Source organism: Saccoglossus kowalevskii, chromosome 3, assembly GCF_978046115.1.
Source record: "Saccoglossus kowalevskii chromosome 3, keSacKowa6.1, whole genome shotgun sequence".
NCBI lineage: Eukaryota > Metazoa > Hemichordata > Enteropneusta > Harrimaniidae > Saccoglossus > Saccoglossus kowalevskii.
In genome coordinates this window covers 15,108,655-15,125,611 of record NC_140643.1, presented here as the reverse complement: position 1 = coordinate 15,125,611, position 16,957 = coordinate 15,108,655, and the positions used below count along the sequence as shown (strand labels likewise).

The 16,957-nt window shown below is 38.0% G+C and overlaps 1 protein-coding gene across 1 annotated transcript in view; it reads right to left on the bottom strand.

Annotated features, from left to right (window-relative positions):
• Positions 1-13,414: 13,414 nt before the first annotated feature.
• The window catches only part of LOC100367603 (guanine nucleotide-binding protein G(i) subunit alpha), a 33,989-nt gene continuing 30,446 nt past the window's right edge, over positions 13,415-16,957 (bottom strand). The window contains exons 4-8 of the mRNA XM_002730483.4: positions 16,643-16,929; positions 16,164-16,293; positions 15,549-15,702; positions 14,298-14,495; positions 13,415-13,990 (exon numbers count right to left, since the gene is read on the bottom strand). Of these exons, the coding sequence (XP_002730529.1) occupies positions 14,305-14,495; positions 15,549-15,702; positions 16,164-16,293; positions 16,643-16,929 (762 nt within the window). The 3' untranslated portion in view covers positions 13,415-13,990; positions 14,298-14,304. The remainder of the gene's footprint in view (positions 13,991-14,297; positions 14,496-15,548; positions 15,703-16,163; positions 16,294-16,642; positions 16,930-16,957) is intronic.

Genomic DNA, 16,957 nt, shown 5'->3' with positions numbered 1-16,957 from the left:
CAACAGAAATAATTTCTTCACAATACATTCCGGGGAGGTGCCTAGATTGACATACTAAAAGTCTAGGAAAATCTAGGCATCCGAAATATACCTAATTTGCATATATTCAAAATGGCCGTTTGGTGCATTTTGACAACATGGAAAATATAACTATTAGGACATATCTTTAATTCTAGATGACATTTTTTAGATATTCAAGTTGTTGCAATATGGTTTGGTGTGTGTGAATGTATGTGATTATGAAACATTTGATTGAATAAATCCAATATGGCCGTCAAAATAGTATCATTTTAATGTACAACCTCGGGCAGCCCCTCGGAGTCTGTTCCTCGTAATGACTCCGTGAGCCACGCCGTGGGTGAGGGGGGAACATCGATCCTAGTGACCTGATGTTCAATCCAACCCCCCCCCCACCCTCGATCCTGAAACAGTCACTCTCGGTAGGACTGTCACTTCCAGAATCCAGAGTCCTGCATTCGGTATTGCTTTAGATCCTGCCGAGTGTTGGATGTAGGGGGAACGCACAGACAGTGTTGATGGGCGGACCTTGGTCGCCCGCGAGATAGAGGCCTAAGTTCTTAGGGTAGCTCAATTTTATGCTCACACTTTTCCGCTGGATGAAGCGCTACCCGATCAAGCGGTGTTTGAGACCGGAGCCAGCAGAGTCTGGAGTCAAATCTTGGATCCTTCGGTTCATCCCCTGACCCTGGTACCACACATTTTTTTGGTTTAGTGGGATGGACAAAGGGGCTGGTCCCGTTCATGGAATATTTCGACTGGAAACAATCCACGCACTGAGAGCAGAGTGGCGACCCTCAACCTTCGAGTTGTGGCCAGCCCACTGGAATGAATTGGTTTGCACTGACAGCACTCTGAAGTCTCAATGGCGGAACGCACCAGCCTCCTAGAGCAGCAGACACAGCCACTGGTGGGACACCACACGGCTAAGCGGAATATCCTGCAGTGTCATCTGGATCTAATGGCAGGGGCTGCCTCTGTACAGTGGAATGCGGTTTTGGCTGTTTTCACTTGGCGCACCACCACCTCAGTTACACAGGCTGGACCTCCCCACCCTCTTCTTTTTTGAGAATGGAAGGAGCAGTCTCGGGGCTTCAGGATCCCACTGACCAGTTGGTACAGCTGAGACCCGCAGTTTGGCTTCTGCCAAGGGCAAGCGGTAAGGAGCCCAAGCTGAGAAAACGTAGTGACCAAAGTCGGCACCCACTGGCCAGAAGTAGCCAGGGGGCAAGCGTCCAGGCTCTTCCGGAGGAGGGAAGAGTGGTGACGTGCCCCACAGGAAGAAGGGAACAGGTGGTGGACCCCCCTCTTACTCGGGGTCACCTACCCAGCTTGCAGGGGAAGCAGGTTTAATGCTTCCACTTGCGACAAGGGAGATGGGCATATGTTCGGCACCTATCGACTTCTACAGGCCTCGCTGGGTCTCACCTCGGCAGAGAAGAGATCACCCCGATGTGGAACCGCCGAACACACACATCTCTGTCACACTGATTGCGCCGGTGTATTCCAGTTTGGAGGCAGCGCGATGGTGGCAATACATGATTACAAGATCCCGCTGCAATCTCCACCCCCTGGCACCAGCCCCTGTTCTAAGCACTACCAGGGGACCCCCGCAAAGCAGGAGCAATCCGACATGAGGTAGATAGTTTGCTTACAAAGGGTGCTATACACAAGATAGGGGACCCGGCGTTAAGTCCAGGCTGTTACTCACAAGTATTGGTCTACTGGTTAGCCTCGCTAGATTTGAGCGATACTTACCCGCACATATCGATACACCCAGTGAGTCAGAGACTTCCTCGATTCACCCACTTGGGCAAAGTACTCGAGCGTGGGGGTGCTCCCTTCCAGGCTTTGCATGGCTGCATATGTATTCACCAGAGTGTGGAAACAGGTGTTGCTACTGCTGCACCGGTACACATCAACGTGTACCTAGATGGCTGGTTGCTACACAACCTAACAAACGGGGTTTAGTCAAACAGTAAGGCTAACACCAAATTTTCTAGATCAGATGTGTGTCCTAGTAAATCGAGCAAGTCACACGTTCAGCCAATACAACAGTTTGTGTTCCTGGCCAGGGAGTTCGACATAGAGGTGGGCTTGGTACAGACGCTGTAGGCCCATTTCCTAAATGACCTAGCCAAATGCCTAGTCTGAATTCCCTCTGTGTCCCCCCGAAAACTAATGCGGATCATTGGAATGATGTCAGCAGTTCACAGGGTAGTTCCCCCAGGCCACGTTACACAACCGCCTGTTACAGTGCACTTTTGTTGCAACACTGGGCTCTCTTACGGGAACTGGAGAGGCGAGTAACACTCTCAGACAAAGCAAGGGATGCCTTGCCCTGGTGGTCAGCAATTGCTGGCAGGGGGTCCCCTTGGACCCACTCGCCATGGCTATGACTCTCACATGTTGGGGAGCTTCACTTTCTACCCATAGTTCAAGACCACAGAGTCTTGCTTCGCACGGACAACACAGCGATGGTCTCCTATATCTACAAGGAGGGGGAGGGGACAGATCCCAATTGTTGTCAGTCCTAGTGGAGCAGATTCTCCTTTGGCACCTGGTACAATGTGCAGCTAGCCGCACAACACCTTCCAGGGGTGAGAAACAGTCAAGCGGACGCCCTTTCGTGGCGGCTTCGTCTTCAGAATGCGAAGTGGCGGATAACCTCAATGGGTAACTGTTTCGGCAGTGGGATGGTCCAAGGTTAAACCTATTCATCACACCCCGGAATGCCAAGCTCCCAACACTCCTGCCGACTTTACTCCTGTACTGGAGAAACTTCAACAGGAGCGCATCTGCACTTTGCAGAACAAGGAAGTTCTGGTTTCCACTACTGTTTGAAATGTTACTAGAAACACCAGGGGTGCTTCTGGACTTCCGGATCTGCTGTCCCAACAGGACGACGCATTGCCTTTGAGTCCAGTGCTGTACCACTTACACGCATCGAGGCTCTCAATTGACTCACTCAGATTTTTTCTGAGTGGGCTGCCAACATCCTGGCCATGGCTAACAGGGATCCCACCAACAAAGCCTACGCCTCAAAATGATGTGCATACACTGATTGGTGTAGTAGAAAGGAGATCCATGCCATCCCTTTGTTTACCAGACAGCTGACTTTTCGTTCATCGTTTGAAATTTCTTCAAAAAACATCTGTAGGAGATCTTCTTTCATCAAGGTAACCAAGGTATTTCATTCCTCTAGTTTTTCTTTTAGATGTAACATGTTGGATTTATGCAGACTGAAGCATCCGTCTACTCAGGAAACCATTTATTTATTTACATCTTTTCTGTACTGTACGATTCTGTTTAAAATTTTATTCTAGCATCTTAAACTTATTACTTATGCCACATAGAAGAGATGCCGGAGGAGAAGTTACATTAAATAATTATATTATCATGGCACATTTGGCACTCTCATATCTTCTCCGACTCAAAACAGTACCATAGTATCATGAATTTTTAAAATACCTCATCTAGAATTTAAGATATTTTCAAATAGTTATATTTCCATATGTAAAAATGTGCAATACGGTTCTTTTGAATATATGCAAATTAGGTATATTTCGGAAGCCTACATTTACCTAAACTTTTAGTTTGTCAATCTATGTCAAATTATTTCTGTTGCAATTTGTGACGGGTTGGCCCCCCTTTTTCGCTAGAATGGCTGGACTATTATTTCATTCAACATGATGTCATGGTTACTCTGCCAATGGTCGAATAATAATAAATTGACAAAAAAACATTTATAATAAACGCTTGCGTTTATGTAAATTTATCTCGATCCTATCCTGTCGATATTTTCCGATGTTTCCGGGCAAATATATGACAACATAATAAAAACCTGTTGTCTTATAACGGGCTCCATAGGCATGTGGGCCACTGTTTTGCTTGCATGGGAGAGAGACATGTCCCATATCTCGACAAATGCTATCCCAATACCACTGAGCACACGTCTGATAATTCTCCTCAAATCGTAAATCAACGCATTGTTGCTGTGCACTCTTTGAAATATATTTGCATTGTCTCTCGGGTGCGGGCATTTAAAAATAACGATCGTCTTTGTTCCACATCGAGCCCTTAATCGTAATACAGCTTTTCGAATGCTATATAGGCGTTCAATGTATGATCTAGGAGTCCAGGTAACGAAATGTAAACCCAGGGTAAATACTAACACAGTGTCGGTGCATTGACTGCCTTTTATACTATCTATTAAATCGCCTTCGAATAGAACATCTTCTAAGTATTGTAAACGACCCTCTCGCAGTCCGATAAAGTGAAATTGTACCCGAATGTCGTCTTCTTTAAACTGCAGATTTCCCGTCCATCCGGAGATCTTTCGCCAATTTGGACGAATGACACTGCTAAGTGATTTATACCATTGTAACAACGTGGAGTCGCCGATCATTTTCAATTGTTTCCCTGCCAAGCAACGTTTGGCTTGTTCGGTCGACCACTGTTGTGTTCGGCATGTGAGTGACGTATAAACCGATTCTGACGCCCAGAAACCGTCAGATAGTGGGACGGGCATGTCTGGACCGCACGGAACTGAGCCCATCGGATATCGTTGGTATCCTGTAAAATAAAATAAAATAAAATTAAATAAAATAAAATAAAATTAAATAAAATAAAATTAAATTAAATTAAATTAAATTAAATTAAATTAAATTAAATTAAATTAAATTAAATTAAATAAACGGCGAAATAAATCAAATTTGGCATTTGAATTAGTACTAGTAGTTTATAATTGCTGTACATTGTGAGTTAGGGATTTGTTTTCCTTGCGAAATGAAAAATAGCTTTCACGCATATGTATGCAATTAAAGTCAGAGCCCACATTATTATCATTCACAGAGACAACGATGCAATACAGCTATTATAGATTACAGTATGACTTCTCGGTGACCCTGTGAATTATTCATACGTTTAATCTGAAAATTGATTTAAGGTTGAACGGGTAAACCCTATAATGTTAATACGGCATGGTTATCGATGCCGAATGCCTTGTACATGTCATTGAAAAAAATACTTATTGAATGTCTTCAATGTCCAACCAGTTTAAACGTGGCTGCGTACATACAATTTATTGAGTTAAATATAATAATTGATTTATTATTAACATTGGCTATCGAATGTATGAATAATTTTAATAATATATAGCTAAAAATTGAGAGTGGTGTTACGATTATCATTATTAATAACTCAATACTCATTACCTGCATTGCTATGTCCTATTTCAACTGTCGTCTTCATATGTAGTGACGTAACTGGTCTGAAGACATAAACAAACAAGTACATCGATGAGGTAGCATGAACGTGGTATACTGTAAAAGGATTAATTATTCACCGGGTTTTAATTTTGCTTAAATCGCTGACTGGAAAATGCGTTAAATTACAACCCAGTGAATATGTAAAATTGAGCATAGAACACATTATCTAAATGATACGACTGTGAATTTAAAACACATCGAATATGTCTAAAATGCTAAATCAGTGAAATTTAAACCCAGTGAAAATTAGTAATTTTACAGTATTTTGTTTTGTTATGCTGGCAGACTGATAAGTGCTTCTTCGTTTGTATGATTTATTACTGACAGGTTTTATTTCTTGGAAACAGTTAATCGTCGATTTAATCGAAATTTCATTTTTATCAGATTTCAAGGTGTTATTTCGAACTTATAAAATCTGTTCCTTGGACAATATAATTTCGCAATATAGCTAAAGAAAAAAACGAATATATAACGAATTCTCATTCCAAATACGATGATGTATATTCAAAGATTATTTCTTGTTCAAGTTTTGAAAACGTTTATAGAACTTTCTCTCGACGAAGCTTCCTAGAGATTTTCTAATCACATGAGAGAAATGCAGTGTACATTTCACTTGTAACAGATGGCTGTTCTGTTGAGTTGGGAGCCACTGCCACTTTAGAACTTTACGATGAATCTTAAAATAGAATGCAAATGTAGGGAGCTACGACAAGACTAGGTGGTACATATGTAAATTTCATTGGAAGTAATCCTTGTCAAAATACTAACATTACATGTTACGTCAATGAACAACTGAATAATAAGTACAAAACATAGAAAATAAAACTAAACTTAGATAAAGATTAAAAGTGGATTTGCAGTAAGCAAGGCAATCAGAATGAATGCCTGAAACGATTACTCACTGGGAGAAAAGACTTTCCTTTCCTGACATCGCTTTGGCGGCACCGCTGTTCAACGACGGAGTTGTCATTTCTATAGAATACAATTGCTGGCATGATCCATACATAGGCTTGTTGCAAATTATTCTATACTGCCCAAAGGTGTTCGGTTTCGTAAATTCGCAGCTGTTGTTCCACGGTGCTCCAGTTCGAAGGCTACACTCAACACGATATTTACGTAAGCCATCTTTAAACGTTGCATTCCATTTGGTTCGTTCTTCAGGTGGTCTATACACTGTGGTCAACCATTGCAGGGCTTCGCGGGTTGTATGTAGAGTGACATTGAACTCGGAATATCCCACCCAAGCAGCATAGAAATATATACTGTAAGTGCCGTTATAGTGGTCGACGACCCTCCCGGCTGTACTTTTTCCCAATGTCCTGTTGAACATAACTGCCATCAAGAAGTCACCACCCATCAATCTTTCCCTTCCGTTGTGATCGAAAGCTTCGAATGTAACAACGACATAGTCTCCTTGAGTGTAATAGTTGTTCCTGGGGTAGATCCTACAGAAACATTTCACGTTGCACTGAATTATTGGTCACATGACTGTCCAGCGAAACGTGTATAAGAAATATCAACTTCATCTTGACGTAGTGACAATTTGTGCTTGCACCAACAATAGTCTATAGACTTGATACGGTCATTCATTAATATCACGTATTTATTATTCTAAAAATAGTTTGTTTTTTTATTATTATTACTTGATCTCATGAAATGGTAAGATATAATAAACTATATCGCCTTACCTTGACTTCACGATTGACGTCATACCAAATGACCCGTTGGTGACTTTGAATCCAAAACTATAATTGTCATTTTTTACACTAGAAGTATCCGTGCTCTCAATTTCCTCGATTATTCCAACCCAATCCGTGGCGAAATGGGAATATTTTTTAAATGGGAAGTTCATATTGTTTTTCTCCAATGGAGAACCCTTTTCAACCACTTCTAGATCTGTCACGGTAATGAATGTTTTAAAGGAACCTTCTAATATGAACTGCAAAACAATATTTTATATCACATTGTTTTTAAACGTAACGACGGAATATTTGTTAATTAGGTTTTATAAATACGCATTATCACGTGCACAGGTGAAATGAACTGCATTCAATAATTGTGTTGGCTCAGCTTTGACAGTTGCATCGTATGTGACCATGTGACCATGACGTAACAGCGGTATACAGAGAACGAACGTCAAATGTACGTGTCGTGTTGTACATTGTATAAGATTGAAGATTGGTATATACTTACAATACATGTTATCAATACTCCGGTAACAATACCAAGGATGAACAGGAATGTGGACTTCAACCCAAATGTGCATTTATTATGTAAATTATACATCGTAGTAAATACATATATCAAGAGGAACGCGAAAGAAAGTTACATAAACGACCACATTGACTGGGAGAGCTGCAAATAAAAACATTTCCACTGAAAATGAAAATTTACTGAGCATCGTATTGTGTAGCAAAAGGATTCCATAGTATGTCTGATTTACTAGACAATAATTGGATCCGGGTAACAATGACGTTACAAATGGTGCTTCACTAATCTAAATTATTAGTTATCCCCGGTTACTTTAAGCTATATGTGCAATTTAACTCACTGGCGTAGACCGGTGATTTCGTGTTGAAATTTGTATTCATAGTGGCACAACAATGTCATCGCGAGGTGGCAATGTTTTAGTTGTGAGCCGCATATTTCAGAAATATTGTATTCAAACACTTGTTTGATAACGATTAAAATGTTAAGAAAAGTGGGACGGATATAAAATAATAGATACAAAACAATACACGCTTCCAAGTGTGTCAATTTCAGGCCATGTCATTTACCCCTACTGTATATCAGAGCGCAAATCCCAATACACAAATTATGTAGAACGATTAACGACTTTTTGTAAACAAATGTTTTGTGGCCAACTCACTCAGATGGTTTATACATGTAAAATCTATTATTCGAATATTAATTAAGCAAACTTAGATACATACTCACCAGGAATGTGGAGTAAATATGGCGAGGCATCCATCGAAGTACATCTTCTGATGTGTGTTGACATCGACGCTCACTGAACGTCACAGCTACGTCCAATGGAGTTCAACCTGTCAACGCGTGCGCACAATGTTTTATATATGATATGTGATTAATGCGACTATGTACTACACGATATGATACGAGTCAATCCTTCACAGTGGCGGATCCAGAAGGGGGACAGGGAGGGCCATGCCTCCCCCCAAACGCATGACTATTCGTATCATCTGGATTACGCATAGCTTCTCTGCGATTTACGGTCCGTATATCTTAAGCGTAGCTTGGAACCCCCCCCCCCCCAATACATTTTGCTGGATCCGCCACTGATCCTTCACCGCATACAATCACATAATTCACATGGAATATTCCTTGTATCATTACTAATAGTGATTTGTATGTATGGTTTAGACGAAGCCAGTCTTAAAATGCAGTCATCTCCGATGCATGTATCGGACTGACGTGTAGCTCACTGACGTATACAGTCTTTTACCTCCATGGTTCCACTGGTTATTTTTTTATTGATATAGTTGTATTGTTTTTGATCAGTGCGTTCATCATAAAAGCAAATGGTATATCACTATGCGACGTAAGTTAGAATACAGTTAACGTGTTGTATTTGTTACTATTGACACTGAGATGTACCTTATTACATTATTCGGTATGTTCCTGTTTTCGAAAATAAGCTCAGCATAGATAAAAAATTCAACATGTTCCGATATGTAAACAGTTGTTTAAGCCGATTACACAATGCGACAGGTGCATGTAGTGAATAATTTGTAACCGTGGTATCAGCTCGTGCTGTTCATTTCGCCTCTTTTAATCATAATTCTAGTCAAATAAAATGCAAAAAATATTGCAAATTATTGTTTTTCTGTAAAATGTTGTATAATCTGTAATTATAAAAATTATCATTGGTGTGATCATTGTTTTCCCTCAAAAACGAAAGAATTTCACAATGTCGAAAATGGAAAATCTTGTGTTGAAGATTGGAGGTACATAATTAGCATTTATTATGGAACGTCGGAATCACGTGACATTCGGTCTTGATCCCCACTCTGTCTATGGAACGTCGGAATCACGTATATTCGGTCTTGATCCCCACTCTGTCTATGGAACGTCGGAATCACGTATATTCGGTATTGATCCCCACTCTGTCTATTGTGGTAATTTGAAGACTGTACACACTTTCCATCATGATAAACTGATCACCAACTTTAACAAGTGTTTTTGGCCTTTACACTGCAAGTCTGCATGAGCGTAGACAAGCCTAAATAGGTTTCGGTTGTATACAGCGCCACCAGTGACTGTTCCCGGCTCCATGCGTCAAGTGGCATTAATTATGATACTTTCGTTTTTATGGAATGACTGCTTCTCAACACGCAACACCAAGTGACAGTAATTAGGTTAACTTTCTTTTTTCCTGACACAGCAAGTGGCATTATATGTGCTGCTTTCGTTTTTATGAGATTGTCTTTTATTTATTGTGGAAAATAGTATTAACATTGCAGAATTATATCCTCTTCAACAAATTTGTAATTAATCTTGTAAATGTTATGATGGCAAGGCCATCCACAAGATACTGACCATGACAATGGCTGTTCCGCTTTGAAACAGCCTGGCTTATACCACAAAACAATCATTTGCGAAAACACGTGTGGATATCACATGATGACATTGATGTATTCTTCAAACGTTTTCGTTGTATAGCTATTCCAACCACGGAGGTAGAAAAGACCTACTCTCAAGTTCCAACCTCATAGTCAGGAAAATTGATTCTAATTCAAATGTGAAAGTCGTGGTTCGAACCCAGCTTCATCAACTTTTTAATTACTCTAGGAAGAACACAAATTCACTAAGACTGGAGTCTTGGAAGGCTAACACTAAAAGTGTGTGAATTAATAATTTGCATATGAAAAATATGGGAAAGTGGCAGTTATGTGGCATTACCCTTCCCAGATCAATGAACACTTTGCACTAACTATACCACGGCACTATCACGTATGTATTGTAGAATACACAAGAACGATCTGAAGCATGCATACACAATATGCCTATAACTTTTAATGGGGTCACGACGTGGACATATCTTATGAATATTATTTTAAAGTGCAATTATTAATAGAAAACATTTATTATAAACTGTAGGTACTATCTACCATACTAAACTGCTCATTATGTTTAACAAGTGCTTCTTCTCCTTATACTATAAGGCCAACTATGCAGGCCAAGCCTTTGCAAACTAAAGATTTTGAAACTATACAGCGCCACCAGTGGCCATTCCCGGCTGCATGCGTCAAGTGTCGAGTTAGATAACACATACGACCTGGACAATTTGATCACATGTACAAGTATAATTGCATTAAAACAGGTAATATACAATGAATCAAGTTCAAGCAAAAGTTTGCAAGTTGTTTCAAACTGATGATTGTGAGGATATTCTTTTTCAGTTCTTCCCAAGTGTTGTATTTTTGATTATTTCAAGGCCTTAAAAAGTTTGGTAAATACCATTTAACACCAAAAACAATATTCTGGTTTCATCACTTATTATTCACAGTTACTTTTATCTGATATGCACGATACAGGATAATTGAATGCAGGTTTGGACACTAATTTCAGAGTGAATGGGTAATTGGACTACGCAACCCCCTGTTAATTGTCATTACAACAACTACGCCAAGTTTCTACCCATCTTTGATAATACACAGCACATGTCTTGCATTTGTATCAACTGGCTCTATTACAAACATGTGATATTGGGTAAAATCATATCACGCATCAAGTCCCTTGTAATGGAACGCTGGCGTCACATCTATCGAATGCTGCAACATGCACTACTACAAAGACACCAACTCGAGTAGTTTATTACAGCAATATGGGACTTTAATCAACTATATATATACTACATACATTACAACAACAATGATGAGATTTAACAATCCAAAATAAAAATAACTAAGACATACATACAAGTAAAACAGTCAATCTTAGGTATGTGTGTAATACCAGGTGATAACACGGACAGGCTGTGCACGCATATCTCAAACAATTTCTGACAAAAATCTTGATGACAAGGACGAGCAAAAAAAAAGCAGCTGGTCCTTGCATCGCAAGTGTGAGATAAAATCGTAAAGAGAGTTTAGACATGTTGAATCCTAGCCCTATATGATCACCCCTCACAGCAAAATGGTCTCGCCTAGCAGTTGGCTATGATGGACTGTACCATTCTCTTTGAGGGAGCATCAGATAAGAGTTATTTTTACAAGTTGTGAAAAAGTTCTGCAAGCACAGCTTTTTTTTAAGAATCTTTGAAAGAACACTTAAAACAGATGGCGTGTTCATATCTCAAAACATTGTAATAGTGTTTTATACTAATTTAATGCTAGATCCCAATGAATGCAAGATCATAGACTTCATAAAAGTTGCCGTCATTAGCCAATTTACTACAATTTTGGGAATTCATCTAAGCACTGGTAAAACGAGTTTGAATTAAATAATCATACAAATTATGTACATGATGTAGCACTTAACACCCCCATTTTAGTCAATGGAATGGTTCCAGCCACCTGAAACAAAACCTAAACTTGTGGGGAAACAAGGGATGAATTCATTCGAGAAAGCATATGAAATTCTAAAACACAAAAGTTGAAGTTCAACTCCTAAAAAACTATGTATATAAATGTGACCTTCAATTGTTATTTGGTAGAGGTCGGCTATGAAGCACTGAAACTTACTACCCGGTACATAATTTGTTACATCTATTCAATTTCATTTAAATGACTTTCTCCAAGACGAAAACATTGGCCCTGGTTTTGACAAGAAATAAAAGAACTGTACAAAGCAATACAAATTGACCAACTTCTCATAATCAAGTTTAATTACAACAACAAGCATTTGGTGTAAAGACAGTCAATAAATTAGCAAGCTTCAAAGAGTGGAAATGCCAACGGTGGAACAAAGCTAACACAATGAACGGAATGTTACGAGTAGACACTAATTGTACCTGTAAGCATCAGCATAATCTTGAGGTTACCCCATTTTTTACTCAAGTCACCCCTATAAATATAATGCAGAGGACTAAAGTACACCTGTGGTGGACTTTACTAATACTTTTAAAGGGGTGAGAAGATGCAATGTGGGGGTGAGGTTTATATTTCCCACTAACTGTTTTTATTGCACGGTCTATGTTCCATTATATTTTATTATCATCCATGTTGAGGGCACCAGAGTATAATTACATCTTTAAAAAGGCAGTGATATGAGTTTTTTTTTTTTACTCCTTTCATTTTTTTGTTGGCACTTGTTGCTTCACCCTGAAACTTACAAACTTGTTGAGATCTTCCCAATTTGTTCTTAGTAAGAACGTCAATAATTATGGTATAAAACACCACAAATCATCACCAATTTTTGTAAAATGGTGAGCAATCCCGTTTCAAGTTGTTTATGATCAATAAAACAATGATTACAATTCACTGCCTGTCACATTGTTTTTTTTTTTGTGACCGATTTGTTAGGGGGGAAAAACTCAATTCGATCACAGAAAAAAAAACATTAAAATCAGTAATTCAAAAATATGTTGGACAGGACAACACCAAAAAACTCCAGATATTTCATTGAGGTAAATTTCAACAAGAATTTTAAATGTGGTAGTCTCATTATAATCACTATTATTACCGTAATTTCAATGGAAAGCATTTTTCTTTCCTGCAGAAAATGGATTTCCTTTCACTTATACATTCATCGCACCACGTGAATTGTTTTGGGTTTTCTTTAATATAATTTTTACTTATAATTAGTACGTATTCATATTGAACAACAAGAGTACATGTTCCACATGTTTTATAACTATGTCCACTGGAAAAGCTACTAAGGCAAATAAAGCCAAGGGAAGAGTTTGGAGTGATGTGAAAACATGTGAAAAAGTAAATGGTGTGGCAAGGAAGCGTTTTTTAAAGTGTACAAATACAAGGATTTGCAGTTAGTAATCCTGTATCCACGGTAACCAAACTATAATTTACAAAAGCAGTGATGCCCTCCGGAAATAGGAAGCTGTCATTTTTATTAAAAACAAAAAAAATGTTTAACATAAAAAAAAAAATATTCTTGCCATGTTTTTCTGGAAAGTATTTTTTACTATGGATGTCAGGGTTTATATTTCTGACAACAGACAAGCCAATACAGAATCAGTATTTGCACACTCTGAGCTTATCTAAAAGAGGACAGAATCGTCAATAAACAGAATGACAATATAGCTCTGTAAATAGAAAGCACTACTGAACTATAGTCTAAAAAGCGTGAAATTTCATATCTCGCTTGTTTTTGGTTTTTTTTTTACATCAAAATACACTAAAAAATTGATAACTTTTTCAAAAGGAAAAAAATCCTTGATGTTGTTACATATTATAAGCATATTAAAGAAAAAGCTATTACAATAATATTTTTACTGACACGTAGTAAATAATTGTGGATCAAAGATAAAAATTGCTCAGCATGGTGTAGTGTGTTACTACAGATGTAGACATCCACCCACAAATTGGGTTGGAGGGGTCAGAGGTCACCACTGGGATGCATTTCACCACCTGGTCAGTTGATTTTTCAGACGACGTTTGTGTCAACTACAGTGGTACTTCTTCATAAGTAGTTTACTAAATTATGCTGAGCTATCCAACCAATCATGTCAGTGACGTCATGGTGTATGACGAGTTAATAAATTCCATTATACATGTACAAATCTGGAAAGAAGCATATTTTGACAGAAATTAATATAAATTTCAAATTTGTAAAATGCTGACACCTTTGTGAGATCACACATGGTATTAACACAACACAAATGCAGGTTTAAATATTTAGTTTATTAGAAGCAAAAATCCTTTTTTTTGTACTGTAAATGTATTATTTTTTTTTTATTGTAGGAGTTCTAAACACATCGGTAGTTTTTTGTATCATCTGATAAAAATATATTCTTTCGGAAGTTAATCCCCTGATGTTACTAGGTATCAGTAATGTAGCTTTTCGAGTTTATTAGTTACTAATACGTACCTCTGGTTTAGAAAAGACCGCAGTCCTTAAGGTTGTTCTTGATGATGACATCAGTAACAGCATCAAATACAAACTGGATGTTGTTGGTGTCTGTTGCACACGTAAAGTGAGTGTAGATCTCTTTCTGGTCCTTCCTCTTATTCAAGTCCTCAAACCTCATCTGAATATAGGCAGCCGCTTCTTCATAAGTGTTGGATCCTGAGAAAAACAAATTTCATAATTTTGAGTTAACATAACCTCATTTGAAATGAAGTAAAACGATACAGAACAATAAATCGGTAATCAACAAGTAAGTGCATTACATAGTCCAGTATAAGCAATATATAAAGTTTAAACAGTCCGGGCATGGCAGAGATCAGAACAGTATTCATTAAAATAAAATGGCAAGCAGTTGGCCATTTTTATTCTGATCTGGAACAACCCAACCTGACGGTCGAAATAGCTTCGCTGTCCTACAAGAACATTGTGGTAGCCAAGTCGAGAACAAATTGTTTACAAAAATAATGTACACCTCAAATATTATAGTAGTGTTCAAGAAAAATTCTAAAATACACCCATACCAAGTATCAAAGCAATTGAACTGGTAGTTTTCAAAAAAAAAAGAGTCAAAAATAGCATTTTTTTAACTAAAAATGACAAAAATATTCACCAAAAATAAGGAATTGAAAAAATCATCATAAAATAAACCAAGATACTGACATACCTAGTATCAAAGCAATTGAGCTAGTCGAAAATGTGATTGTTGATGGACAATGGACAATCAACTATATGAACAGCTAAAAAAATCCAGGTCCATAACATTCAATGTACCAGTATGTATCAAGTTAAAACAAAAATCTTCCACACACTACTATGATCTAGTTTTGAAATTACAGGTATACTTAATTTTGAAGCATTTCTCAAAACAAATGAATGTGCATACGTTTTTCAAGATGCATGATGTATGCAAAAAATGTGAATGTGATCAGTACAGGCATGTCCATGTGATATAAATGGAGATGCATGGAAGCATCTACACACAAATGCACTGAGGTCAATCCATGAGTCCCCTTTAACAGGAAGTAAAATCTAGAACAGTTAAATTGTTGGTCTAGTATACAAATAAAATCAGAAAAATCTATGGTCCTTTTTCATTTGAATGACAGATTACCAGAACAGAAACTTCTATTTAATTTGGCTAATGGTAACTATATAAACCAGACTGATACCAACATCCTAGCAGCCTAGTATACATAAGTAGTAGCAACTCACCTGTGTATTCAGGGAAGCAAATAGTCAATGGCGACTTAGTGATTTTCTCCTCAAACAAATCCTTCTTGTTCAAGAAAAGAATAATTGAAGTGTCTGTAAACCATTTATTGTTACATATGGAATCAAACAACTTCATGGACTCCTGCATACGATTCTGTATCAAGTTAGAAAAAAAAAAACGAAATATAAAATATAAGCAATAGAAACTTTTCACAACCGCTTTAAATGAGAAACATTTAATATTTCTTGTTTCTTTTTAATTTAACCCATCACTGCGTGTTCAATTACGATGTTGTCTGTTTATTATTTAAAAGTAATTTTATGATAAATTATTCAACTTAAATAATGATATTAATAATAATAAATAATATTATGATAAATTATTTATCAAAGTAGCTAATTAACAAATTTACCATACTATATACAGCATAATTTGTCACTTGTCATTTTAGTTACGCTTATTTCACGGATATCGCAATGCAAGGTTAACCACAAACTGTATGATTTCCTAGAAAAGAAGAGCCTCAACGACATTCGCAAAATTTTGTCTTTACGTATGATAAAAGAAATCATCACTAAATTCATGGCAACGAAAATTAAGTGGTTTCAACTTACCATCTCTTCATCTTCTGCCAATACTAAGTCATAAGCACTGAGCGCAACACAGAAAATAATAGCAGTGACCCCTTCAAAGCAATGTATCCATTTCTTTCGCTCTGAGCGCTGACCTCCAACATCAAATAATCTGAAGTGACAAATTAATATATTTTAGAGAATCAAAAGATGTAAAACTCTCAAACATACTCAGTGACGAAAGGGAATTTTGTTTTGACATGAAGCAACCGAGCATAAATTCCACATCAAGTCACAGTTGATTTAAGTTAAAATATTTTTGTTCATGTTATTGCATGATATTTTGACCGACAGTTTTCTGATTTCCAGACATCACATGGCCACTCTATATCATCATGTAAACAACACAAAACAACCCAGTCAATGACCCCTAGCTCACTTGAAATAATCAAGACACTGACCCCATAACTCAGTTGAAATGAACACAGAACATCCCACAATGAAAGGTATCCCTAACTCACTTGAAATGAAGATCTTTATATGTAAAGTGTGTTTCCACAATACCAGTGGTTTTCACTCGAGTTCTAAGTACGTCCTGCTGCGTTGGGATGTAGCCTGGTGCAGCCAATCGGTCAAGCGCATTCAAGTAATATGATGCAGAGTCATTGAGTTGATATTCTCTTGATCTGTTGAAACACGCTTGTACGCCAGAGTCCTTCCATAGTCTTTTCATGCATGCTGCGAGCTCCGGACTCAGCTCACCTTCTTCAGCCTGACCTGCTAGGGCAAACAGTTGCCTCGCGTCTTCCTGAAAATATGATTAGAAAGACAATTTC